We start from the raw sequence: 26,229 nt of genomic DNA on the forward strand, positions 1-26,229 counted from the left end.
AGATAACGATGCTTTGCTAAATTATAGATAAGCCTTGAACGGTCATAGGTTTTTTTCTGAATATTATTTTTTTTTTTATTTCCAAACTTGGATGTTAGTGAAAAAAATGATTCATAAGTTTTATGAATTGTAGGATCCATGCTGGTATGTGATTAGTCTTGCATCAACTATATATCAGATAGATTTTAGGTACTTATACAGGGTCAAAAAATCTAAAATAATACTTTATGGCTAGCTTTTCTGGATAAAGTTCTAGATTGTGATAAATGGTATTAGAGCAGATCCGACTTATGGCCTACGTGGAATAAGAAACATTGCAACACATGCTTATTAGGGCCGACCACAAGTCGATTGTGATATTGTGATTAGATTTGAATGAATTTGAATCTCTAGTTTAGCAATAACGTCGAGGCTTAAATAAAAAAAGCATGTGAGGATTTAAACATATGTTTAATTCTACAGCAGCTATGCATTGGATACTTATACTGGGCCAAAAATTTAAAATAGTATCTCTGTTTTTTTTTTGAATAAAATTTTATAATGTCACATGAATTGTTCACAAATTTTTCACAAACTCTTAATGTTCGAGTATCTTATGTCATCTTCAATGCTATTGTTGGTGCTCGGTACCTATTTTATGAAGGTTGCTGAGATGTTATGGTAAATATACAGATAAATAAACAGTGGCAAAAGAGTGGACATTGTAGGCAGCACTGCAATCGAGCCGTGCCTTTTTCTCTTAGTGCAACTACTAGCATATTAATCTCATTTATCATGAGTCAATTGTAAATGCCACCTAACACTGTGAACTCTACCAAAAAAATAAAAATATTCTACTTATCTTTAAAACAAATCTTGGGCAAAAACCAAAGGCTAACCCCATCTCAGTCTCTTTCCCATAATCTATAGCCATTCTGAAATTTGACTGTCCCGTCATCATATTTCTTCTGCCTCACAGATCCTTTTTCCTGAGCCAATTACTCATGATTCCGAGACTTTGTGATCATGGCGTTACAGGGGTGGGTACAATAATCACTGCCCTTAGCCAGTCCAGCAGGAAGAACAGTGAAGCTAATGGCACTTATTTTTCTCCCTCCTGTCAAGAAAAATGAGAACCATCCTCGCTGGAAACCAGGAAATGATACCCAATGTAGCCATGGAATAGACCCATCAATCCGGGCGCTTGGTTACTATAAACGGAAGTGGCCGCGCGTGCTATGCCTCTACGCTAGCTGTCGCTCCGTATCCACACCCCGGTGGTCCCCCCATTCTCCTCTACACGACTACATCCATGATGATCATGATGGCCACTCTCTCTCCGACAGCCGCACATGAGCCAGGGCTCGCCACGTTCCGCCTGTCCCCCCAGATCCGCCGGGCCCCACCCCGGGATCTAGTAGCACGCGCGCTGGATCCGACGGCTGTCCTCCCACCCGCGATCGACGGAGATCCCGCTTCCCGAGGGCCCCATCCAACGGTCGGCATCCGAAGGGAAGCCCGCGGCGGGCTTCCCTATATACTCGCTGGTGGCTTCGGGGCACGCCTTCCCAGGCCCATCCATTCCTCCCCCTTCCCACGCCACGCCTCATTTATTACTGCTTCCATACCATTTAAATAAACCCTCTGTGAAAAGAAGCAGCGGGCAACAACAGGATTTATACTACTAGCGTCTTTGTTGTTGCGCCCTCGGCCTCGGTATCTCAGTTTTGGCGCTCCACCGCTTGTCCCCTGGAGAAACCCCTGTTCTCTCTTGCATCTCAACACCTCCCGTTCGTCCCGAAGTGGAGTCAATCCAAACTCGCTTCGCTCCGTTCTGCTTCCAGGTTGTGGGGTTTTTTTGGGATTTCATTCCGATGCTGATTTTTGTATTTCGGTTTCATGTTCCGTGGGTTTCTTTTTAAAACTTTCTTAATCTGATTTAAGTTTATGTTGGATCACAGAAGAGGAGCTGAAATCGGACAGTATGCCGTGGGTGTCGTGGACGGCCAACTGTTTCGCTAAGTGCGTGCGTCTGGTCGTCTTCTTCCGCGTCATTCTGTATGATCCCCTGCTCTCTTTCTTTCAATTTCGATCGAGTTCTTTAAATCCATATCACATCTCGAATAGAAGCACCTTGGATTATCTGCTTTCATGTGCGGCGTTTTGGGAGAAGGATGGAAGTTTATGGAGTTATATCTTGTGCGCAGTTGACTACGTGGATTTTGATCATCGGGAGTTCTCTGTTCGCCGAATTTTGATTATATTGAGTTGAGGAAGTTAGAATGTACGTTGCGGTCAATCTGAAGATAAATCGGATAGTGAAGAAGGCTGGAGACGTTATAATGAGCGTTGGAATTATTGCTTATTATCAGTTGATGCAAGTTTGTCAGGTGAACTATGCGAGGTTTATTATCAGTTTAATTGAACACATCATTTCCTTTTTGATATAACTATGTTTCTGGTGTTATGCTTTTATACTGTAGAAAAATTTGTCATTCTGTCCTGAAGTGTCTAACCTGTAACTCCATATGTGTATGGGTTTGGTGGTTAGTCCACCGTTTTGCTCAAAAAAAAAAAAAAAACTCCATATGTTTAGGTTCATTTTAATCTTAAGTGCACAGTATCAACAAGCAATTAGATTGTCTTTGCTACCTCCATCTATGGCCTCTTTAGTCATCTCCGTCCTCTTTGATAGCCAGTGGACATACGTTATATTCCGTTTCTTATCACGGCTGCTTTTGGGCTGCAGCCACAAGAGAAAAGCATTCGTGTGGGCATACAGAAAGTTCTCAATAGAGTGAATCCTAAGCAGGCATGTTTTCTTCTTTTTCTCCACTAACTAATCAGTCAACTTTTGTTGAATTTTTCCTTTTCTCCACTAACCAACCAGTCGACTTTTGTTGCATTTTTTTCTTTTCCTCCACTAACGAACCAATCAACTTTTGGTTATGATCCAGTTGGTATATCTTTAGCTGTTGTATTTTTCATAGGCTGATGAAGTGGACACTGTGCACTTTGTTGTCAGTGATGTGGATAGCTCTAAACCATGAGTTTCAAGAATTCCCATAGGGTGCTGCTCTACTTCACTGCTGAATTAATTTGTTTTATATAGGGGAATCTTTTGCAGCTAATATCTAGGTTGTAGACATTTTATTTTATTTAATCCATAATAATGCTGAAATCTATGTGTTCTTTTTTGTCAGTTATATATGCAATTTTTGATTTTCTTTCTGTGTGAATTCTTCTTTATGATTGTTGTCTAAGCCTGAAAGCTGCAGTAGCCTGACAACTTTCTATGCCAAATGGTAGGCTGAGTACTTCCGCCAGTTGCTTAAGCCTGTCACGTAGATTGAACTAGTAGGTTGATCGTAAGTTGATCCGCAGCACCTTCTTGTTCCTTCATTACTCGATCCATCTCAAAGAAATTTTTGGTGAAATCAAATCAGGAAGAGAACCAACTCATGAAAGATAAGCTCTTCTGCACTTGTTAGACTCAAATGGCTACGCTGACAGAGATGTTTGATTGAAGAATTTCAACATTTCCAACTTAGTACTTTCAGATCACTCTTGTTAGCAGCGGCTAAATCCGGCCAAGGTTTACATACAGGTCAGATCGCTCCCATTAATAGCAGCGTGGTAGTCTGATAAAAAGTCAGTAGAGACCTATGCAGAGAGACCGAAGATTCTTTTCTAAGAAGGCTTCCCGATCTCGTGGTTATGAAGCGGGCAGCTGTGCTCTTGACTCTCCTGCTGGTGCTTGTGATACTGATGCTTCTGCCGCTGCACCTTCCTTTGGGGAAGCTCTCACAGGCATGAAGCATCATGAATTCCCTGTTCCGCTTAATGGAGTTGAGTTCCAGCCCTCTGAAACCTGTCCTAAGAACTTTGTCATCTTCGACCAGACATATAACAAAAGCCGGGTCATGTTCCACCCTTCGTTAGCCCACAATTTTGGCTCTTCGAGCTTTGGCGTCCATGGAGCTCATGCGCATGAAGCTGGCAAAAGTACGGTTGGAGATTACTACAATGCAGGAGAATATTCCTCGCCTCACATAGAGGATGCAGAAGATATCGATGCATTGCTGAGTTCAGAAGAAGATGATGATGTGGTCAGCACTGGCCGGACTCCGGGCAATTGGGGCGGCGGCAGTTCGCCAGATTCTTCATGTTCATTTTCGGATGGAATGAGATCTAGCAAGTTGAAGTTCAATTCTACTAATGCCGGCAGCGGCAGCGGTAGCGAGAGGAAAAGGGAGAAAATGAAGAAGATGGTTAAAACACTCAGGGGAATCATTCCCGGTGGAGACCGGATGGATACACCTGCTGTTCTGGACGAGGCTGTTAAGTACCTGAAATCCCTCAAGGTGGAAGTGAAGAAGCTTGGAGTGCAGAATCTTGACAGCTGAAATGGCGGGCATTGTGGTAGTCTCACTAAACTTAAAAGCACCAAATGGGAGCTGCATCCTTATCTAAAAGCATAAACTATCATGATGCTGTATGTTGCTTGTGTTATTTATGCCCCACATACGCTAGCTTTATGCTCCATGATGAGAGCATGGAAGGAAGCTCTGCGTGCCTACTGGATTGGATGGAGGCATTAGGGGGCAAAAGAAGCAAAGGAGTGGAGGTGCACACCTTTTCTTGGTGGTGGGTCTTGGTTATTGCCCACGGTTTTTGGATGCTTATAGTGTGTGGTTTTGTTCTTACAAGGCTATGCCTTTTCTTCTTGCCTCTTCTTTTCTTACAATGGTGTAGTGCTTAAGATCATGTGTGATCTTTCTGTTATGTTATGTTGGCCAAACCACAACCTTTATAAGCTCGACATCCTTTTGGTGGTCATTCTAGTATGAAATTCTCTGCCTCGGTTACATCTGTCTGCCTTTTGGTATCTTATGTCTATGTTCACTGGGTTCTTATTAGTGTTATTTAACTTGTAGCCGTGTGTTGTCTTATGGTGCTGCTGTTGTTTTAAGGTGCTGTTATTTGTTAGTTAATTTGTGGCAGAATGGACCTGCTTTTTCCTTTCTGGACAAGCAAGTCAGTCCTCGCGGAGAAACACTAATAATGGTAGATGACCAGGTAGCACCCACGCCTGGCTCTTTTCTCTCTTTGATGTTCAGAGTCTGGAAAAGAAGCAAGCAAAAGCTGGTATACGAGACAGTTGAACTGAGAGCAATGATGGACGTGGCGTCCTTTTGGTCAAGCCCTTGGAACCCCATGTGATGGGGCTTTATCAGAGTTTCCCTAGTAGGTTTTTGGTGTACTCCAAGCTTGGATAAAGCCCTGCCATTTCTTGAGAGGCCTTGTCCCCTTGTACTTGATAGTCTGTTGCTTCTCTCTCTCTCTCTCTCTCTCTCTTGTCATTCTTATTGAGATTGTAAGCAGTGTACCTGGAGAAGCTGCAAGGGAATTGGCCTTAGAAATGGCCTCCTTTTTCATGTATTGTAGCTGGTGCAGATTTGTTCATTTCTTGCTCTAGTTTGAGATTTCTACACGCTGTCATGTTGCTTCTTTTTTGAGATGACATTGGCTTCATTCAAATGATATAAGCTTTGTGCAGGGGCTTCCTTCTCTCAGTTTTCTTCGCGAGTGGCTTTTGATTTTAGCTTGTCTTCTCTTTTTTGTTTTTCAGAAATTTCCTTAGAATTTGACTCCACCAGGTAATTCTAGTGAGGGGCCGATTAACGATAAAAAGGCTGCAAATCTAAGCTAAAATTCTGTGTCGGACAAACCGAGGTCAAATCGCTAGTCATGCTTGTATGTACGCTAATTATCTACTCGTTTATGATGCCGTCGCATTTTCTGCATGACAAGGCCGTGTGGGCTCATCGCATATAACCCCTGATTACTATTAAATAAATGAGTCGCTGTTAGTATTGGCGGCTGGGAACTCCGAAGTCTTTTAGAGAAGCAACTTCTGTTAACAAAATGGCAGCTGTCTCAACTTGAGTAAACACCCATCATAAACTCGAATTCCCATATTCAAACCATTCTTCTTGTTTGTGCACGGAACTTTGTAAAAATAAAAATCAAGTCTTATACCATTTGTAATGGTGAACAAATTGGCAATCTCCTGTGCTACCAAAGCGAATTCTATGATTATGAAAGGTCGAAAATGTAAACACACGTTAGTACAGATCCTTACATATTTTTTCACCACAATAGGCCAGTGGTTAGCTTTCATTAATCCGTGTTGCGGCGTCTCTTAATCCACATAGATTATAGGTCGAGTTCGCTATGATATCATTTGCAACAACTCATAACCTCATCCAAAATGACTAATCGGAAGGTATTATTTGGGTTTCTATATAAATATCCAATATCTTCTCGAAAAATAACCGATATTGGACTAAACACTTGCCCGTACAATTTTCACATTTAAATTTTTTTTTTTTTTTTTTTGCATGATTTAAGGTCAGTCAAAGAACCAGTTTTTTTACGTGTGCTCAAGTATCCCGCTGGTTGAAACAACAGGAAATCGCCTGTTACTTTAAAGATCGGCATGGAGCACGTGATGTGGGACATGAAAATTGTTTCCTCTGTATTCCTAGCGTACTCATTAAGTAAGCTTACATCAATTAGAGATCCCTTCAATATTTTTTTCTCTGTAACTGATAGAATACATACCCTCATTATTACATGCTTGCGCAGGTTTAGTTGTGTGACCTCATCAAAGTTGACATTAAGTTTTTGTACAGCTCATCTTGTCACTGTCATCAGCCAAAACCTGCTCCTAGGCTTAGAGCCGGGAGCCTTGTGATGATTGGGTTTCATGTCATTTTCCCTTGCAGTTTATACGGGGTGGCTAACTCATCACAGTATGGTGCGTGCTATATAACAGTTGGAAAATAAGTGGAGGTAGCGACGTGAATTCAATAATGACCAGCCTGACGATAGCTTTACGCAAATGCGGAATGGTATGACCTAACCTCCACTTGTCACTGTCGGTCATGGAGCTATGTTATAGTTGAGCTGCTTTCTGCCTTGGTGCCGAAGTCCTGGCTGATAAGGTTTTATATTGGCTGATGATATTCACAGGAAAATACGTCTTGGACTCCGAAGTCATAGTTGGGTCCTACCCTGTAACCTAAGCCTATTTATTTACCAATGGTAACATTGAATCCCATGCATCAGTAGCATACTAAAGATAAATGCTCCTCTCGTTTCCCCCACGACAGATAATATGGTGGTAAACATATCCTTTGCTACCAAATGCCATCCAACCCCAGCTCAACAACTCATGCACTTGCAATGAAAGCACCGCTGTATCGCTGGGAGTATAGCCTGGACGGCTGGACATCAAGAGCCTCTAACCAGAACACCAAAATCCTAAGCTCAAATTACAAACCATTGGATCTCAGTGTTGTAATGACTAGATATAGAGTCTAGGTTTGAGAACATTTGAAAGCCGTGGAACATGGCTGAGCCCATTCTATACTCTAGACTATACCTAATCTGTCTATTTGTGAAATGGTGGTATCAAGTTTTGTGGGGCAACCTGGAACACATAATTTAAATAGCTGTCAAGTTCTTTAGAACACAGAATGGCAAAGACCAGGCACATGCCTTGTTGCAACTAGATCTGATTCTCTAGCTCTTGAATTCAAGGTTATAAACAGCAAAGTGGATTTGTTCAAGAGGATCCCTAAGTCGTTTATACATCTTTTACAATTGTCTAGTACAAATAAGTTATAACAACTTGTAATCTCTTGATTGAGCATGCTCAGAGGAATTTGCTTCATTCAACTCAACGAAAACAGATTTTTCCAATTCTAAGTGCAGTATTATGCAGTATATATACCATGTTTCCTTCAGTAAGCATATTAGTGTAGGCTAAATGAATCGGTAAATTGTTGTGCCTTTCATCTTATAAACATCCTCGCATAAAGGCTGCCATCATGATTTCCAAGTAAGATCAGCAAAGTACATATTTTTACAATTAATAAAAACTCATGTCCAAGGCTAATTCAGAAAACCTTCAGCATCTGACAAGCAAAAAACCATGCGCATCAGAGGCTGGCAATGTCACATTCTCTGGGATGAGCTGTATAGACTAGTTACTGGATGAACTTTTCTTTTAAACTATAGAATCTGATTGCAGGGTGCAATTGGTGGCCTGGGATAATCGTATGGAGTTCCTGAAGGCTCAAGCAACATCATGTTGTTAAGGTATAGTATCTGATCGCCACAGCATAATCAAAGATCTTATGAGAGGAATAAAGGTTCTTCAAGCAAATGGTCTCTGATTGCAGCAAAGGAACCTTGTCACGAAGTGTAAATTCTTGTTAGAAACAATATTATGCTCTGCATGCTGGAGACAGAAAAGTCATAAATACCTTGAAATCCTTTAGTCTTTTTCCAATCATGTTGGTAATGCGGCACTATCAATGGACATGATGAGCTGTAAGATCTGACCTGGTGTTGAAGTAATATCCATTCAATGCAATGCAAATTGAATGTTAGAGAATGCTTGTAAGCTATGAAATGAATATATATTGCCACTATCAGAACAAAAATCATAATCAAGAAGCACCACAATTCCTATCAGTGCCTATCCATGCATGCCTTGCTAATAAAATATCGATATCAATAATCGGTTTGATGGTTAAGAACACCCACAACTTTTGCCTAAAACCTCAGCCAGAAACCTAGTCTAACCTATCCTGGTATAATTTACAAAGTATTTTTTCATCACATTCTATCCGAAAATAGTATGTTCCACGCAAGTTGCTTCAACCCATATCCAACAGCACTTGGGCTGTCATTGTAAACATGAACAAAGCACTATAACCCATTTCTTTTTACTATACCATAGATGCAACTCCTGAATTTCTCTGATGGAAGTCAACTCTAGTTCATTATATGATTTAAACTTGCATTATCTTATTATGGCAGTCTTCTGTGTAAATTCTCTCTATAACCCAACACAATGCCTTAATGTCTGGTTTTGTTTCTTCCTAGAATACCAACAATAGAAACAACAACACGTATACGTTGACATGATAATTACACGACTGGTTTTATCATGGAGCACTCTGTTTGCTACAATAGGGTTTAACAACAATGACAATGATGAGGGCTTTAAAGCTCTTATCTCTCAACCTCTGTCCCCCTCCCTCCTTCTCCCTTCTCCCTTCTCCCTCCGCCCTCCTTATCCCTCTCTCCCTCCCTCTCCGTCTCTCCCTATTTTGGTATGCCCCAAAACAGCATGGTATGGACTATATTGTGCCGAACCTGTCTCCGGCTGGTACACCCTCAGCAAACCTTGCCATCACTTTTTGATTCTTTGTCCACTTATCACAGTAAGATCAATAGAAGAAACCATTATACAGAAATAGTGGGGAAAAAAGATGCTGCCATTATGGAGAAATGGACTACTTTGGATGGTGCCATCATGGTGCTCTAGTATTCTGCCATAACATTTCTTGATTATTAATATAGTTTACAAGAACTATGTACAAAAAGCGCTATATTAAATGTAAATAAACCAGAAGATACTGAAGCATTGGCTTTTGAATCAATTAGTTTTGCAAATAGAATATTTCAGCAGTCATATAAAAATGACATTAGTCTTCACTTGGCTTACATAACTTTATTATAATTTTGGAACCTCCTAATTTTTTGACTATCACTATATCAAACCTTTCAATAAAACTTGGGCTTTCGCATTCAATACATCTTTGGTGATCTAGCCTTGCAGAATGCAGACAAACTTGTCCGATGCAGCCAGACATGTCTTCTAGATGTTCTTGCCCATCCTCTAGTTCCTGCCGATGTTGCCTTCGAGCTAAATGATTGTCAGGCTAATTTAATGCAACCTTCATGATGTGATACCCATCAGATAAAGGCATGGGGTCTTTGGTTCAGTAATCTAACTAGAATTCTTGAACTATATGCCAGATATAATTTTTCTTGCACCCTCTGAAATATAACTCCCAAATCTAACTGATTTAGCAAGTTGCCACTTGCCGCTAATGCATGTAGACAGAGCACAAATAAGTAGGCAATGACTGCCAATCTGAAAACCTTGAGAAACTAGCAATCAGGCATGTGCGATGCATGCTTAAGAGAAGAGAGACTGATAGAATCTGGTTGAGAGTTGAATCTGAAAGCCCATTCTGTTTGGGAGTCTTATTAGAGAGAGATAGAGTCCAACTTGTTTGGGAGATTTATGAAAGAGGTCATTGGGAAAGGAGGAGAGAGTCCGTGTGGTACTTAAAGGTCAGAAAACTAGTAGGGAAATTAATGTATTTTTAAGATAAACTGGAGGGATATTCTTGGTATCAAAATTGATAGATGGACAAGATTATTCCCTGATTTTGAAACTGTTATTTTTATATACTGTACAGGCTAGTCTCTAATTGATTTCCTCTTAATCATATGACGGTGATCAAGTAACTACTTCACAATGAAAAGTATTAGAACACTTGACAAATGATATGTTTCATAACTTTAGGTTGTATCTTGGGCAAGGTTCGCAATCTCGGCACTGGGCCCCTTAGAAGTATCATGCTGATATAGTGTCAGTATGCCTAGTACAGAGGTTGGTTCCACATATTGAGACTTGGTACGCCTTGTACCAGGTCTCGCTTCGGTACCAGTACAATAAGATACACTCGGTGCAGGACAATACGCACTAGTACGTGAACCTTGATCTTGGGTATTCAACTATGAAACATAAAGTTGTATTGCTATTTTTTTTGAATATAATAACTTCTTCTGGAAATGTCTCTACATGAAAAATTGTATCAGGATGCACAGGAGCTACCAAAGTTATTGTCCAAGGAGCATTATATTTCAGGATGCACAGGAGCATCAATTGATGATATGCAGTATCTGCAGTAAGCTTACCTTCACGCACATATGGTCATGACTTGTCTGACAGTCTTATGAGGGACTTGGTATGAATTCAATGTCACCTACAGCATTCCCCTTTAAGAAGAAAAATGTTCAAGTAGCCATCTAAAGTCATTTATTCTGCCACAGTCTAATATTACTTAAACATGTTTCTCATGTTACAAGGTATTGATCTTATATTCAAAGGTCTCCAATCAGCAAATTATCTTCGAAGATCCTAATTCTCTAGCCAAAGACAGTGTTTAATGCATCTGACTAGACATGGGAAGAACTGCTTGATAGGATGCAAATGCATAAAGAATGTCATATTAGCATTTCAGATGACTATAGAATTAATTAAGCACTGATCCATGACCTCGTTTGTACTTCCAAAAGTTTTTCTTTATTGTTTTTTTGCAAATGCTTCTTATGAAAGGCAATTATTTTAAAATTAAAATCTCGACAAGATATTTGAATAGCAGCTTCTAAGTGATTTAAAATTCTGCTGCTTTGTGCTGGTTATATGCTGATAAAGATTGGATTCCCAAATAAATCCAAACATTGCATATTCAAAGGAGACAACTTCTACAAAATCCTCTGGTAGGGCACTAGAGTATAAGTTTCTGCTGACAGATATCGCGCCCTTAATCCATCGTATAAACTTTCTTATGACTCCACTTGAACTATTTGTCTCAATTTTTAACAAAATCAATGGCTAGGATAATTACATGAACATGATTAGGTAACTTTAACGAAAAGAACTCATTATAGAATTCATATTGAACATGGACAAACTAATGAACAAGGAAAAAAAAAGATATATCCACAAATATCAACAACTTGATTAACAACTCAGAAAGCATGTGCTACTTGTACATCATTCTCAACTTACCTGCATGGGCAAAAGTTTTTGCATAATTTGGAGATCACTGCACTAGCAGCCAATCGAATTTCATGCCATGCATCATCTACAACTGACTCTTCACAAAGCAGAATCTGCAGATTGTGCTCTGGAACAAAAATGGTACATCCATTTTCAGAAATGTAACTATTTTACAACTACTAGAAACTTATATTTTCATGCATGTATTCTATCAAAAATCAGGGTTCACCGGTCAATGATTCACAAGAAACTTATGCATCACTAGTTATTCAAGTGGGCAACACGTAATATCAAATAGTGACAACCACTTGTTAGTGATAGACCACAACCAACATGTAAACAAATGTTGGTAAAACAGGTAGGCTTTTTTCAAAAAACTATAGACGAAATGCTATGTGACATCAATTCATGGAATATTTTGTCATCCCATTATTTGAACTCCAGATACCAATAAAAGAGTCAACTGAAAGTTTGAAGGACCTGAAAATCTCCTTACACAGCGTATTTGACACTTTCTATGCAACCCAACATGCCATCCAGTTCCGGTTTCTAAAATCATGTTTACGAAGAAAATCCGTTCATGTATACATACATGCATACATACATATAAATACATGCATATATACATATATACATACATACACATACATAAATAAATATATACATAAATATACATACATATAGTATAGATGAGCTTTTTTCTTTGATTTTTTACTTCCTATGTTTTTCCCCTCAAACTCATGATGCGAAAAATATATGGGTTTTGACTGTCATCTGAAGCAGGTTGAACTTAATTTACCGACCAAAACAATTGGTGTTTTAAAGATGTGGATAAGGTGTGATCAACTTTTAGAAGCAGCAGTTGTCTCAAGCTAGAATGGTTGGAAGCTTCGAAAGCCCATGAATTTGCATACAAGTATCAGGTAAACTGTTATCACATATGGTTGTTGCACCATTGTTCCCCTAAATTTACATACAGGTATCAGGTAAACTGTTATTACATATGGTTGATGCACCATTGTTGTACAGCAGTTTGGTCTTGTGAGTCTGCAGAGAAACAAAATTACCAGGTCAGAAGTAAACTGAGAAAATTTTACTATTTTTTAGGATCTTTGTGGCCGTCTTTTACCATGGCCATTGTATAACTTTTGTTAATGAATTTGGGTTTATTACTTGATCTTATTGTTACCAAATTTTACATCATGTAGATTATGGTATGAGGTGAAAACCATATAAGAATTAGAAGTTAAATTTGTATAAGATCTGTCAAGAAAATATGCCTACGGCTATTTAGTTGTTGTCAAAAATATACTTCATTTTGAAATTTCTTCAAGCTTTTATTGGGGATTCAAGGGGCATCCCCAAGAAGTAAAGTGCCAGCATTGTGCCAGCACATGTGCCCACCATGCCAAATTGAAAAAAGAACTTAACACCTTTTCTATAATTAAAAAATATTTTAAAAAATAATTAATAGGGGATGTGCCAAGTTGCGATGGATGATGCTACTAGCCCATTTTGGGCAGGCACTTGATACTTTAGCACCCTTATAGATAAGAAGGTTTTGCTGTTCCATGAAAATGATGTATGCTTTTTAGTTTTCCTTAGATTCCACTTAGTTAGCTGAACACTTGTTATGGAGAGGCTTAAAAAACACCAACAAGAATATATCTTTATAATAGGAAGCTCCAATATGCAATATAGGAATGTAGAGTGTGTCCAGTGCATCTTCTAGGGAAGGTTAACTAGTTGATGAAGCCAAAGCAATAGGAAGGTCTGGCAGGGAAACTATGGCTCCACTTATCTCTCTCTTTATTGAACTAATAAGTCATCTTAGTTATAAATTAAAATTTAATCATTTAGTTGTTGATTCCCCACTTTTTGTTGATTATTTGTCATTAGGTAGAGTTTCTTATTACATTAATCACTTAGTTTATTGCTTCTTGATTGATCTATTAATAGTATCGTCAGATAAATAAATAATAAGAAAGGCATTGTTGCTTTAATAGAAAATATGCCATGTTTCAATAAGATAGATCACCCAATAAATGCAAATGTAATTATTTTATTTACCTTTTTTTCTGATGTATTCCTAATTCTCTTGCTACTTTCATATGTTTGCCAGATACATATATTTTTGGGGGAATTCAAGAAGATTGCCTACTCGTACACCTAGCCCATATGTGATCCCCTGGCTGCCCAACATGTTAAGTGGGCAGCCTTCCTGAATTAATGATCACTTCATCAAATGAAAGTACATATATTAAGTGGTTCTGACATTTTAAGAATTTTGATACTCAAAAATTTCATACTATAAGGTTAAAGAAGTCCAGCAAAAACTGTCATATCCTCTATGCATATAAGCTTTAGCATATCCTAGTTAACTTAGACATTGATAGTATCAATTAACTTGTCTGGTTCAGGGTGGTTCAGAGTCAGATAGATGCATTCACGATCTGCTCCAGAGCACAACCGTTAAAGATGGGTTACCCTCACTATGTAGCCTGCAAAATCACTAGCTTACGGGCTGAACTGTTTAAAAAAATAACATAAAACATCCAGGCAATAGAAGATGATAATCTATTTTTCAGTCACTGATACCTTATTTTGCGAGAAAAGGAAGAGGATTACCCCTCACTCAGCCACCTGGCTGTAGGAGGGATTCAAATCCAGGTCATTGAGTTCCATCCCAAATGACGTTACCAACTTGACAAGTTAGCACCGACCGAGTCACTGAAACTCAATCACATCCAATTACAGAAGCTGAAAGATTTTGGATATAAAATATTCTTTTCACTCTGCCATGATGCTGCTTTTATGACAGTCATATGATCCATCAAAACTAGAGATCTTTTTACTGCTTCGATCAAATAAAAGTATGATCAAGTTAAAAATAATGGATTAATAACTGCCAGTTTAAGTAGCCAGTGGTTGGATGGTACATTGTGATTGTTCCCTATCAACAATTTCTTGGCTAAAAGTCTAAAAGATAGTCAATGCAATTGCTATCCTTGTTCTATAACAACATACACACATTACGTGATTTGTTGGAGACCATTCAAGCACTGATTCTTATGTCAAGTGAGAACATTACCTTCACCAGAAGAAGTAGCAGTTAGGAAGATGCTTCCTTTACCATTAACCACACGCATTAGAGCTCCATTCAGATGAGACTGCATATAAGAAGAGAAAAGAATCACTCAACATATAGAAGATGCAGAAACTGCTATCAATAATAGGGATTCTAGGTAGCTGCCACATGAGGCTGTTATATTAGAGTGATTCGCCATTTCTTAGAAATAGATTCAAGGCAAGAACAAAACCAATGTAAAAAGAAGGGAGAACCTCATATATATGGAACCTGTTGCCAAGTGACCATAAAAGAGATGACAAAACATGGGACATTAACATGATTTAATGACAATAAGCATGATAGACTAAAAGATTCACAGAGGTATGACTGTCACTGCATTTCACATCTTGCACATGCTTGATGCTTTGACCATATATTATTACTACAGCAGGAGCGTTCAAGGTCACATGTTAGATATGATCCCTTGACATCTTGAATATGATTGATGCTTCGGGCATGTATTTTTGTATTTCACACTTGCATATGTTGTGTTCGATAATGCTGGTTCAAGATAACTAATAGAAAGACAAGGCCAACAAAAATCTGTATATGTCAATTAACAACTTGACCTCAGAAGATTAGGCTGCTAGGGAATGGATCAACAATGCATATGAGACTTAACATCATTCCACAAGTTTGGCCCCAGACCACACATGTGGAGAGACAAATAAGCTGGGACATATGTGTATCGAAATAAAAAATGGATTAATTAATTAAAAAAATAATTCACCTGGATGGGTTTGAACCCATGACCTCAAGCAACCATAGCTTCGATACCATGTTACACAGCCACTTGAACCCAAAAGCTTAAGCTATTAGCTGGGTCAAGAATGTTTATTAGGCTCGACAATATACAAAAATTTTACTTAAAATTACTTATATTGACATATAAAGTTGCTGCAAATAAGTATTGGTATATATTTGCAGTAGCATGTTCATGAACAAGAAGAAAATGACAGAAAATAATAAAACTTTAAAGATATCTAATTTCATCAGTCATCACAAACACATCATCAATTTTATACATTACCAATTAATGAAAATTCATAAAACATGTACTGATATTACCTCTTTTATTCCACGTAATGGTGATCCTTTCAGGCCAAATATAACAAGAGGCTCCTTATGAAGAGAAGGCTCCTACAAAAAATTCAAAAATATATCTGGAAAACCGAACCAAAAATTTCCATGGGCAAGAATAAGACAAACTTCTAACCTTTTTAAGGATAAAGGAATATTAGAGGTAACTGCAGGATGGATGGAACCACATTAATAGTAAAACGACTGACAAGCAATCTATGTAATATTGGAATTTTTCTTTAGATTTATTTTCAAACGAATGACATTCCTGAAGTATGCCAAGGTGCAGAAGTTGCATAATGAATAAGCTTAGTTAATGAAGCTTATTGGTTATCATGATGTTCACCATTAAGCTTATGCTTATTTAGAAGCAACTTTATTTGGTTCTTCCCTTGTCTAAAATTCCATAAAAGCAAACTAATTTGAAAATATGCCTGAGAAGACAAAGTTTTTACCAACAGGAACCATAGCAGTAAGAGGAGGGGGGGGGGGGAGGAGGTTATTTCTATAGCACAAATAAAGAGTACCTTAAATCTGCCATCAGTTGCAACCTTCTGTGCAAAAGTTCTGGCAAATTCTTTGCAAATACCAGACTCTGATGATACCTTTGTCTGAGGATCAGCTGATTCCGAAAGCTGTAAAATGATAGATTCCAGCTCAAATTTATGAATGCCGATAAACACAAGACAAGTTTTTGGTGCACTTTCCCAAGGCTGTCCCCTCATACATTCTACCCTCTTAACCCCACTCCATTGGAAAGCAAAACGACTTTCTCTGAAATGAAAAGAAGAGGAGAATCAGCTTCTTACTCCATGCAGACTGGCCCTAGGATAATATGTTTAGTAAGTCATATACATAAAGTAACATATGGAATGAAATTCCATGTCACATGATTTTCTATATCTTCTACTTGTAAAGGGAATGATAGACATGATAACAACAGCAAAAGTAAGGTTCGCTATACCGGGCGTACCGTACCATGTACCAACACTGTAATAGGATGGTACCGGTATGGAATCCAGCACCGAGACGGCGAACCTTGAGAAAAAGAAACTATATCTGCAAAGCATGTCAATGAAACTAAGCCACAAAATTAAATTTAAAAAAATACAGAAAGAACATGCTTCAAAGCTGTTCTAATGCACAGTGAAATAACTAAGAAAAGATCAGACATACCTATCCTCAGCAAACCATACAATGCCTTTAGACCTAAGAAGTCCGGTTGTGCTTCTCATGCTTCTAAGAACTTTTGATTGGAATAAGGCCAAAGACAAGGGAAATTCACATTCAAAAGTAACAGATGAAAAAGATACCCCCTGCGGTAAACCTACAAGGATAAGGAAAAAAGTTAGGGCAAAAGAAAAACTATGCCAAGGCCTCAAGTTATTGCAATGACCATGGGCCATCCAACGAAAGAGGATAAGTCCATACATACATACATACAGACATACACAAGTACATATAAATTTGTGCGAGCGATGAATCTTGCTATGACATAAATCAACAATGAGAACCACCCAGGCCATGCAATCCTAATTTTATTTTCTTTTAAGATGTTTCTCGGTTGAAATTAAATCGCCAAATTAGCAATCATACATTCATGATTTATACTTGTGAGTTGTGACCACAATTTTAAGATCCAGAAAGCATTATAAATTTTATAAATTTACTAGCATTACACCAGTCAGCATAAACGTAAAGCACATTGCAATTATTGAAACATCTGACATCAAGAAACACAACATGATGCTAATATAAATGGATTAATTACTAACAAATTGACTTGTTCTTTTTTAAAATGTGGATACAACCAACCTAAGCAATAAATTTCTAATAGAAATAATAGGGTATGTGACCTACCAGCTTGCAAATCATCAGACTTCGATCTATCACCAACTGCTTCAGGCTGGTCATCAGAATGGCTGATAGATGAGATGGTTGCTGAGGTATTAGCATACATATCTCCTCGGAATGCCATCTTAGGCAAAGATTCATGGGAAAGTACTGCTGGCACACTGCTAACTTCCTTCACCACATTTAAAGCTTCAATTTTAGTACAATCGATCACAAGATCCAGAGGGACCCTACAAAACTGTGTGCGAACAACCTTGGCACCACCTGTTAATCCTTCCAAAAGGTCTTCAGCATCAGATATCTGACTGAGGCTAGCCAAATCACATCTGCAAGAGATAACCAATAATGACTTCAATTGAGGAATTGCATCTTCACATTCAAGGAAAGTTAATACCGAATGATAACACTTGATCACAATAGAAACATAACAAGAAGATTGTTTTTTTTTTGATTCAGCAGTAAAACAGAATATTCTTTTAAAGTTCCATGCAATGAATACCATGAAAGAAGGTTGTGCAAATTTCAGCTTCAGAAAGCTGAACTGAACAGTGCAAAAATGCCATTTAAGTCTCTAAAACTTGCATATTTCACTAAATAAATATGGCTGGCTAAGTAAATTTTTTCTTCCTTTTCCCCCCAAGTAGCCCATTTTGAATACAGCTTCAAAATAGTTTCTCCCATGATAGAACTATATGGAAATAAAGATCCTATTATGTTCAAGAAAGCCAAGTGAAAGGGGTTGGATCAGAATCCAAAACGATTATGATAGGAGACAATTAAGAAAGCAAACAAAAAAAAGAAAAAAATATAATGGGGCATTGTCAACTCTTGTCCTAAATTTTTGACTTGCAATTTTACGTGCATCATATGGACTGTATGTGACACAGAACATGGAGATAAGGTCTGAGAGATTCAAAATAAACAGCATAAGGAGCACCAGACCAACCCTCTAGATAATTTCACACGAATACCTCCATACATCTTCATAAAACTAATGATGAAAAAGTTAAAGCTAACAACAATATTCTAATACTATGGTGCATCCCTTCAATCATGACATAATAACAATAAAACCGGGTATTCTGAAAGCATACTTGTTCAACAAGACAATATCCACATGCTGCAACTGCTTCCTTACAATGTCAAGGTTTATAATCTTATCGATAGATTCAGCATCAACCACCGCAACAGTGAGATCCAAGTTTATGCCAACTTCCTCCAGCTCCGCTACAAACTTGTCCGGATTTGCCAAACCAGATGTCTAAAGAACATGTTCAGTTGATTCAGGTAAACAAGAACCATATAGATTGTAAATTTGTAACCTAAGCAGTCAAATAAGCAAACAGACATGGCGTAAGAGGAATCAAAAGAAATATAAGAAAACCTCGAGGAGAAGACAATCGAAGTTGTGCTTGCTATCGACAATCCTGTGGACAGATTCTCTGAACGGTCCATTCACATCGCCAAAACCACAACCTGATGTTGGACGACGATGATGGCAATCCAAGAACGACAACAAGAAAAAAAAAAAAGAACTCAAGATAATAGAATCCGTGAGTCCTAGAAAGAGGGAAGGGTTTGAGAATGATATGAAAGAGCGTACCCTGGGTGAGGGCGACGGTGGAGAGGTTAAAGGCGGAGTTGAGGCGGGCGGAGTCGAGGAGGAGAGAGTCGACGTCGGAGTCGGCGAACTCGTTGACGAGGACGGCGAGGCGGAGGTCGCCACGGTGGTGGAGGAGGTGGCGGAGGAGGGTGGTCTTGCCGCTGCCGAGGAAGCCGGTAACGAGGGTGCACCCCATCCGCCCGCCGCCCAGCCCCGACCGCCGGTTGAACACCCGGTTCTCGAACGCCACGCTCATCTCGTTCCCCTGCATCCTCCAAAGAACAAGACAATCGGACTCAAGACTCTCCTACGCTCGCTCGCTCCACTCAACAAGGCCTTTCCGTTCGAAGAGCCGTCGGTATCAATCAAGAACGCCAGGGATCGGCCGGTTCTGACTGATAAAACGTTGGCCGGTGTTTTGGGCCAGAGCGGCGACTTTATAGCCGATTTCCCTCGCCACCAGCGGCGAGCGCAACGGTCGATTGAGATGCACGCGGTGGCATCGGAGATCGGCCGGTTCTGACTAATAAAACAATGGCCTGTGTTTTAGGCTAGAAGGGCGACTTTATAGTCGATTTCCCTCGCCACTAGTCACGAGTGCAACAGTCTTGAGTGAGATCCACGCACCCAGCCACAGCGTGCATCTCACGCGCAGGACGGATTTACCTCGCCACCAATAGGGCTGGATGCCAACCTTGCGATACCCGTGAACTCTCTATTCTTAACCTAGCACCCATGACCCATCCTCAAGGATGGTTCTCACCAAGGCTTTTCCATTCAAAGAGCCGTGGGTATCAATTAAGAACACTAGGAGCAGGGATTGGCCAGTTATGACTAATAAAACGTTGGCCTGGGATTTAGGCCAGAGTGGCGACTTTATAACCGATTTCCCTTGCCACTAGTGGCGAGCACAATAGTCGTGTGTGAGATCTATACATCCACCCACTGTGTGCATCTCGCGCAGAACCGATTGCCTTGGAATCGGTTTACCTTGCCCCCAATGGGGTTAGCTACTAACCTCGCAATACCCGTAAACTCTCTATTCTTAACCTAGCTCCCATTCTCAACTATGGTTCTCAACTAGGACTTTTCGTTCGAAGAGCTGTGGGTATCAATCAAGAACACAAGGAGTAAGGATCGGGAAGTTCCGACTAATAGAACATTGGCCTGGGTTTTAGGCCAGAGTGGCGACTTTATAACTGATTTTCCTCACCGCTAGTGGCGAGTGAAATAGTCGCGCATGAGATCCACGCACGCAACCACCGCGTGCATCTCACGCGTGGAACCGGTTTACCTTGCACCTCAATGGGGCTAGCTACTAACCGCACGATATTCGTAAACCCTCTGTTCTTAACCTAGCTCCCATCCTCAACTATGGTTCTCAACAAGGCCTTCCGTTCAAAGAGCTATGGGTATCAAGCAAGAACACAAGGTGTAGGGATCGGCCAGTTCTGACTGGATCCACGTTGCTCTTCCGCGATCTCTTCAGCATCTCTCTTCGGCTATATTGTGAACAACAATCCAAGGCAAAGTATTTGGAAAGAAGATGGAAAAGGAACCAGGATAGGTTAGCCATTGATGATTTATGTGTTCTCACTCCCAGCTCTAACCCGAGAAATAATACATGTGGCGTGTCCCCACATCCTTGGCCTCGTATCCATGGCTGCCATTCCATAAATCCCAACCTCCAAGGCCTTGATTGCACTAATGCCCGTCGTGTTCAATATCGTCAACAATCTTGTTAACCTCAGTCATGCCATTAGCCAATTGTAGGCAAACCAATGACTCTCTCAATGCAAGAAGTTTTTAAGAGTTGAGCTTGATTTTTATTTTCGAAATACATTTGTCGCTCTAATTGTTTGTTTCTTAACATGAGGTGTTTCCGGGGGTAACAACTCTGCAACGCTGATGGTAGGGTGGCGAACCTACACCATAGCCTTCAAGTCAGCCCGTTTCGGTCATCGCACTCATATCCTAACCCACCTGAATGGGGAAAGTAGAGGAACCAATTTTTTTTTTTTTCCCCTCAGAAGGAGGGCCTATGTTCATCTAACAGGGGTAATATATACTAACTAGCAGACCAGCATATGAACTTCCATCGCAATTATTTATATATGTCATTATAAATCAAATTTGAAACAAATCACATTCAACTCAACAACCCTTAACTATGACCACACTTATATCCTGTGGCTAGGCCAGAAACAGAGCCAAACTTATACCCTGAAGAGTGAGTCGGAATACCGCATTAATATTCTGCGGAGTGGGCCGAAATGCCATATATATACCCTGCAGTGGGACCAAAAGTAAAATCAATAAGCTCAATAATAATTAAAGTGCCAATGCATAACCCTCAATTGGCAGAGTCCAATATATAGTCAGACTAAGAGTTCAAATCTGATATATATTAAAATTCTTTTTACAAAATAACATATATATCATAATTCAACCAAAATATGCATACACGATGTAAAATCAGTAAATAATATAACAATAATCCAAAAAATATTACTCCGAATTACATATCTATTTTTTATCCAAATCGCTATTCGTAAAATTCATAAATTACATATAAAGTGATTAATAATTTATGCGATGTAAAAATAATATTATATAAATAAAAAAATCTAAAAAAATCATATCATTACTTATCTTATGAATGAAACTAAATTATAAATTCAAATAATTTCGATAATTTCTTTTAGAATCTAAAACTCTAACGGGCGCTCAAACTTCAAGTTCAAATAATTGCTTGTCATCGTGTAACTTCAAGTGTTTTCTTATTCTGGTCAAGAACAAAAAACAAGACAGCTTATGAAACTGCACATTTCTAAACATTGAAATAAAGATCTGGTCATTTACCAATCGATATGGTTAAATTGCATATAACTGTTGCACACTGCAACCCGCATGACCCATGAGAAACATAGGAAATATAATCTCTCGAGTATGTGCTCAGAGATTAAAATTCAGACTAAAGCAGTTTGCTCTTTCAATAGTAGGCCTCAACTTCCGGCAGGAATCTTTTAATAATTCAATACTTGTATGCGCATAACAGCATAAGCTTGTGTAGTACTTGCAGCTCCACCAAGAAGAAACCAGAGCAATGTATAGCTTACAGCATAACAGATTACATTTCAGAATAAGAGCATGCACAATGTAGCACTACTCTTCAATCCAAAATGAGGAGACTGATGCCTTTAAAAAGTCTATTTTGAAGATTCTCGTAGTCAAACTTAAGAAGGATCCAATTGCAATTTCAGCAATAAAATATCTTAAATTTCATCAATATTTGCCTGTAATGTTTTCAAGAATATCACCATTTTCATGTATTGGGTGAGAAGAAAGCAACCATTTAGCTTGATCTCCAATGAATATGGCCAAGAAATGCTTGTAAGTTAGGAATTTTGATAACAGAGGTTTCATAAGAACAATTAATTCCATAGAACCCGAACTTGGCACATGTGAGCTATGTTACATTCAAAAGGAACATATGACTAAAATTGATACATCTGCAGTTACTTCCATTATGCACTCTAGTTCCTTTGCCGATGGAGGGGAGTCATAAGGAGAGTATATTTGTTAAAAGACTGAACATGTTTACAATAGGAGTCACAAAGGATATTTGCATGATGGTTGATAAATCAAGTGAATGAGAAAAAAAGGATGCTCGAAATCTGATATCAGGAAAAGCTCATGATGATGTCCAGCACGCATAGCATTTTCACTTTTAAATCAAGCAGTATGGTCCTTAGAATAACATTAACAAGAACCAGTTGCCACATTTAAGCCACTGAGTTTCCCTGTGTAGGAAGGCCAAAGACTACTTGCAATTATCTAACAACATGGCAATTAACAAAAAAAAAAAAAATCTAATCCTAATAGATATCGATGATTTTACATCAGAGCCTCCATAGACTCAAACAGCCAGATTACGTTACCTTTAGCTCATAAAACCCACTATGACCCCGCACATACTACAAAGTTCAGAGCACCAAATAGATTTTTCCCTCAACTTTACTTAAATACTCCTAAATATGCTAGTACCTTCCTTACAAACATAATCACTTTTCCCTCCATCCTCTACTACTAGTTAGGTATGAACTCATTTTGCATGAACGTTCACACTAAGCCAGAAAGATGTTTAACACTGAAATCTCTTCAATTTCTATTGGAATCTGCACCATCTCTTCAATTTCTATTGGAATCTGCACCAACACTTACCTAAAACAGCAACAAGTGTAAAATGGCAGCTTTTTATTCGATAAACTACATCTCCTTGATAAACATCCTTAATCGCAACCAAATTATAACATTGACAATTTCTAATTAGGTTTTTTTATATGTTTAGTCACATAGAGATTATGAATCCTGTGCACAATATGGCCAACATTATTTCCTAAAAGATGATATGGAAAAGATATAGCCAAATGCAACAAATGGCTTAGATCAATATCATATTGCTTTTAACTAAAACAAGTGATTGACATCCTGCCTATATATTGTTGGACATACAAATAAAATACTCGGCCTGAAAAACCCATCTAGTGAGATGAGATATTCAGTTCTGATAGTGTACTGTGCTTTCTCCTGAATAGACTCCAATGGATGCTCAATTTTGCTTGAAACAGTTTCAAACAATGGAAAGTGGGGGCTGCCTAGAAACAGAGAATGGAAACAAAATTTATATTGCTTCACGTCCACAGAGGATGACATGACAAAAGCTGGTGTTTGTCTACATAGTTTGATAGCGTAGGAGATGTAAATACTAGAAAGTTGAAATATTGGTGCCAGAAAAGTGCCCAAGATAATTTTTCATTCTAACACGCATAGTTAAAAATGGTTGAGAAAAATATACGATACTTGAATCAAAACTAAACTTTCATACCAACCATGAAAGACTACATAGAAAAGCAACCTGCAATTCCATTGAAAATTTAAGTTCGTTAGGTGAAGGTTTACTGCCTGATGTGTTTGGGACTTTGATTGCTAAGATTCTTCGTGTTTTCTATCTAGTTAAATATTTCAACGTTGAACAACCAACAGCACAATTTTTCCTGTGCCAAAACTTTTTCGAGAACTAAGGAGTTCGAGATTTAAATCATAAAAAGTATTAAAAAAATACAGTTAAGGAACATCTAGGGAAACAGGGGGGAATACAACAAGAAAAAAAAAAGAAATATTTCATTGATTTTTTTTTTGAAAAAACAAGATACTTTCTTAAAGAACAAAAGCGAATTTTACCTAATTGAGAAAATATTCCAAAAGGGATTTCTAGCTTGCATAGAGAGAAGGGGCGCATTGTCTACTAGCATATAAAGAACAAAAAAAATATTTTCAGAGAATCAGAGATCTTGATGAGAAACAAGCATTGCGCTGTTCCGCTTATGCAATCATTGTAACAAATTGGTTGTTATATAACATATGACAATATGATCAAAAAACGAATCATTTTGCTGTTTGTGTTAACACCAATTTCTCATGGAATTTCCAACAGAATCAAATGGGATATAATACTTTCAAATGAAACTCATCTATCAGGGAAAGCATTTTCCAGATCCTGTACAATCACAAACTTATCCAAGAAGTATGCTAACATTTTGATTCAAATGTGAATCATGGACTTTGTACAGAGAAACTTTATATTGGAGCCTACTGCATATCTATCACAAAGATGACGGTCAATTTTTCTCCAAGTGTTGCTTTTATTGTTGCTCTCAAAATGAGTAACATAATCAGCAAATCCACGATGAATGTCCATAATCATATCAATGTTGCCTCACAATATGGCTCAGCAGATACCAAGACATCGGCATCAAAGAATTCCAAGTCATCATGTCCAGAATCAAACGAGGCCATGAAGCACAAAGGAAACATCAGAATTACAATCAATTAAAACCAAGCTCTACCATTGCAAACTACTATCTAACAAAAGGTTCACACTGTAAACATTCGACAATGCAATTAAATCAGACCAACTAACAAGCATCCATTTTGATTCGAACAAAAAACGCAATACCTTTTAAGATAATCCATTAACTTAAAGTAACTTATTTAACAGCAGATCTAAAGGTTTTAGCACTTCCTCAGAGAAAAATAAAGGGGACAAAGCTCCAAGAACCCTCGAAGCTACTAACCCTAAATCCAGAAGAGGGTCCATAATCCAAGATGCTAACTTTGAGACATACCGAGAGAGGGATCACCAGAGGTAGCCGGGGATCTTGATGCGGATGAAGAGCATGCTCATCGCGTACGCGATGACGATGGCGGAGATGCCGAAGGAGGCGAAGGAGATGCGGACGCTGCGGGCGCGGTTGCGGTCGAGGGCGAGGTCCATGAGGATGAGGCCGACGCCGCCGAGCACGAACATGAAGCCGGAGGAGAGGCCCTCGATGATGTACTGGCCGTTGACGCGGCCCGGGAGGAAGACAACAGGGCGGACGGCGCCGGCGGAGCGATCCTGGGTGCTGCCGATACCGGGGGGCTCCACGATGACGTCGTAGACGAGACCAGAGACGACAGCAAAGTAGGTGAGGAGGACGAGGGAGAAAACAGTCATCGGGGAGGGGAGGGCCAAGGAGGAGGGAAGCTTTAAGCGGAGGCGAGGCGGACGGAGAAAGCCGTAGGGAAGGAAGCGGATAAGGTGGAGGATCGGATCGATCGAATCAAATTCCGACGGCTGGGAGGCCGCGTATGCGGCGGCGGCGGCAGCACTGCCGCCACTGGCATGATCGGATTTCGGTCGCATCTCTCAGATTCCACCGTCCCTCCCTGCGCTCTGGACACTGGGGGATTTTTAGGGTTTGGGAACTTCGGTTGACGGGCTGGCGTAATTATCGTGACCAGCACTTTATATGCGACGCA

General features: G+C 39.2%; 3 protein-coding genes across 7 annotated transcripts; 1 reads left to right on the forward strand and 2 right to left on the reverse strand.

Annotated features, from left to right (window-relative positions):
* Positions 1-1,544: 1,544 nt before the first annotated feature.
* Positions 1,545-4,851, forward strand: LOC103703365 (transcription factor bHLH144-like). The gene is made up of 4 exons (XM_008786202.6): positions 1,545-1,823; positions 1,941-2,037; positions 2,187-2,369; positions 3,289-4,851. Exon 4 carries the CDS (start codon positions 3,645-3,647, stop codon positions 4,383-4,385), a length of 741 nt encoding a protein of 246 aa, XP_008784424.1. The 5' UTR covers positions 1,545-1,823; positions 1,941-2,037; positions 2,187-2,369; positions 3,289-3,644; the 3' UTR covers positions 4,386-4,851.
* A 2,966-nt stretch (positions 4,852-7,817) lies between these two features.
* LOC103703366 (uncharacterized) lies at positions 7,818-20,212 on the reverse strand. 5 transcript variants are annotated; one of them, XR_015987260.2, is made up of 12 exons: positions 19,366-19,906; positions 19,147-19,238; positions 18,857-19,023; positions 17,769-18,088; positions 17,085-17,235; positions 16,436-16,682; positions 15,897-15,968; positions 14,790-14,868; positions 12,700-12,745; positions 11,708-11,825; positions 8,316-8,394; positions 7,818-8,240 (listed from the first exon to the last, which is right to left on the reverse strand). XR_015987260.2 is itself a non-coding variant. In XM_008786203.6 (11 exons), the coding sequence occupies exons 1-10, from the start codon at positions 19,634-19,636 to the stop codon at positions 8,364-8,366; spliced, it is 1,548 nt and encodes a 515-aa protein (XP_008784425.3). In that variant the 5' UTR covers positions 19,637-20,212; the 3' UTR covers positions 7,818-8,240; positions 8,316-8,363. The 5 variants fall into 5 exon arrangements, 1 of the variants encoding a protein (XP_008784425.3); XR_015987261.2 differs by lacking the exon at positions 12,700-12,745 and adding an exon at positions 15,559-15,647 and having other exon boundaries at positions 19,366-19,901; XR_015987259.2 differs by lacking the exon at positions 12,700-12,745 and having other exon boundaries at positions 8,316-10,911; positions 19,366-19,901.
* A 1,241-nt stretch (positions 20,213-21,453) lies between these two features.
* Positions 21,454-26,191, reverse strand: LOC103703368 (uncharacterized). Its single transcript, XM_089930845.1, has 2 exons — positions 25,554-26,191; positions 21,454-21,654 (listed from the first exon to the last, which is right to left on the reverse strand). The coding sequence occupies exon 1, from the start codon at positions 26,111-26,113 to the stop codon at positions 25,565-25,567; it is 549 nt and encodes a 182-aa protein (XP_089786971.1). The 5' UTR covers positions 26,114-26,191; the 3' UTR covers positions 21,454-21,654; positions 25,554-25,564.
* Between the last annotated feature and the right edge of the window lie 38 nt (positions 26,192-26,229).

This window comes from Phoenix dactylifera, chromosome 5, assembly GCF_051530095.1.
Source record: "Phoenix dactylifera cultivar Ajwa chromosome 5, Ajwa_hap1_PhDact_Kaust_v1.1, whole genome shotgun sequence".
In the NCBI taxonomy this organism is placed as follows: domain Eukaryota; kingdom Viridiplantae; phylum Streptophyta; class Magnoliopsida; order Arecales; family Arecaceae; genus Phoenix; species Phoenix dactylifera.

Coding starts and splice junctions, on each gene's coding strand:
- LOC103703365 (XM_008786202.6), top strand. CDS start 3,645: ATGCAGAGAGACCGAAGATTCTTTTCTAAGAAGGCTTCCCGATCTCGT.
- LOC103703366 (XM_008786203.6), bottom strand. CDS start 19,636: ATGCAGGGGAACGAGATGAGCGTGGCGTTCGAGAACCGGGTGTTCAAC. Junction 15,969..16,435: donor CAACTGATGGCAGATTTAAG/GTACTCTTTATT, acceptor AATTTTTTGTAG/GAGCCTTCTCTTCATAAGGA. Junction 11,826..14,789: donor TGCTACTTCTTCTGGTGAAG/GTAATGTTCTCA, acceptor TTTTTGTTCCAG/AGCACAATCTGCAGATTCTG.
- LOC103703368 (XM_089930845.1), bottom strand. CDS start 26,113: ATGCGACCGAAATCCGATCATGCCAGTGGCGGCAGTGCTGCCGCCGCC.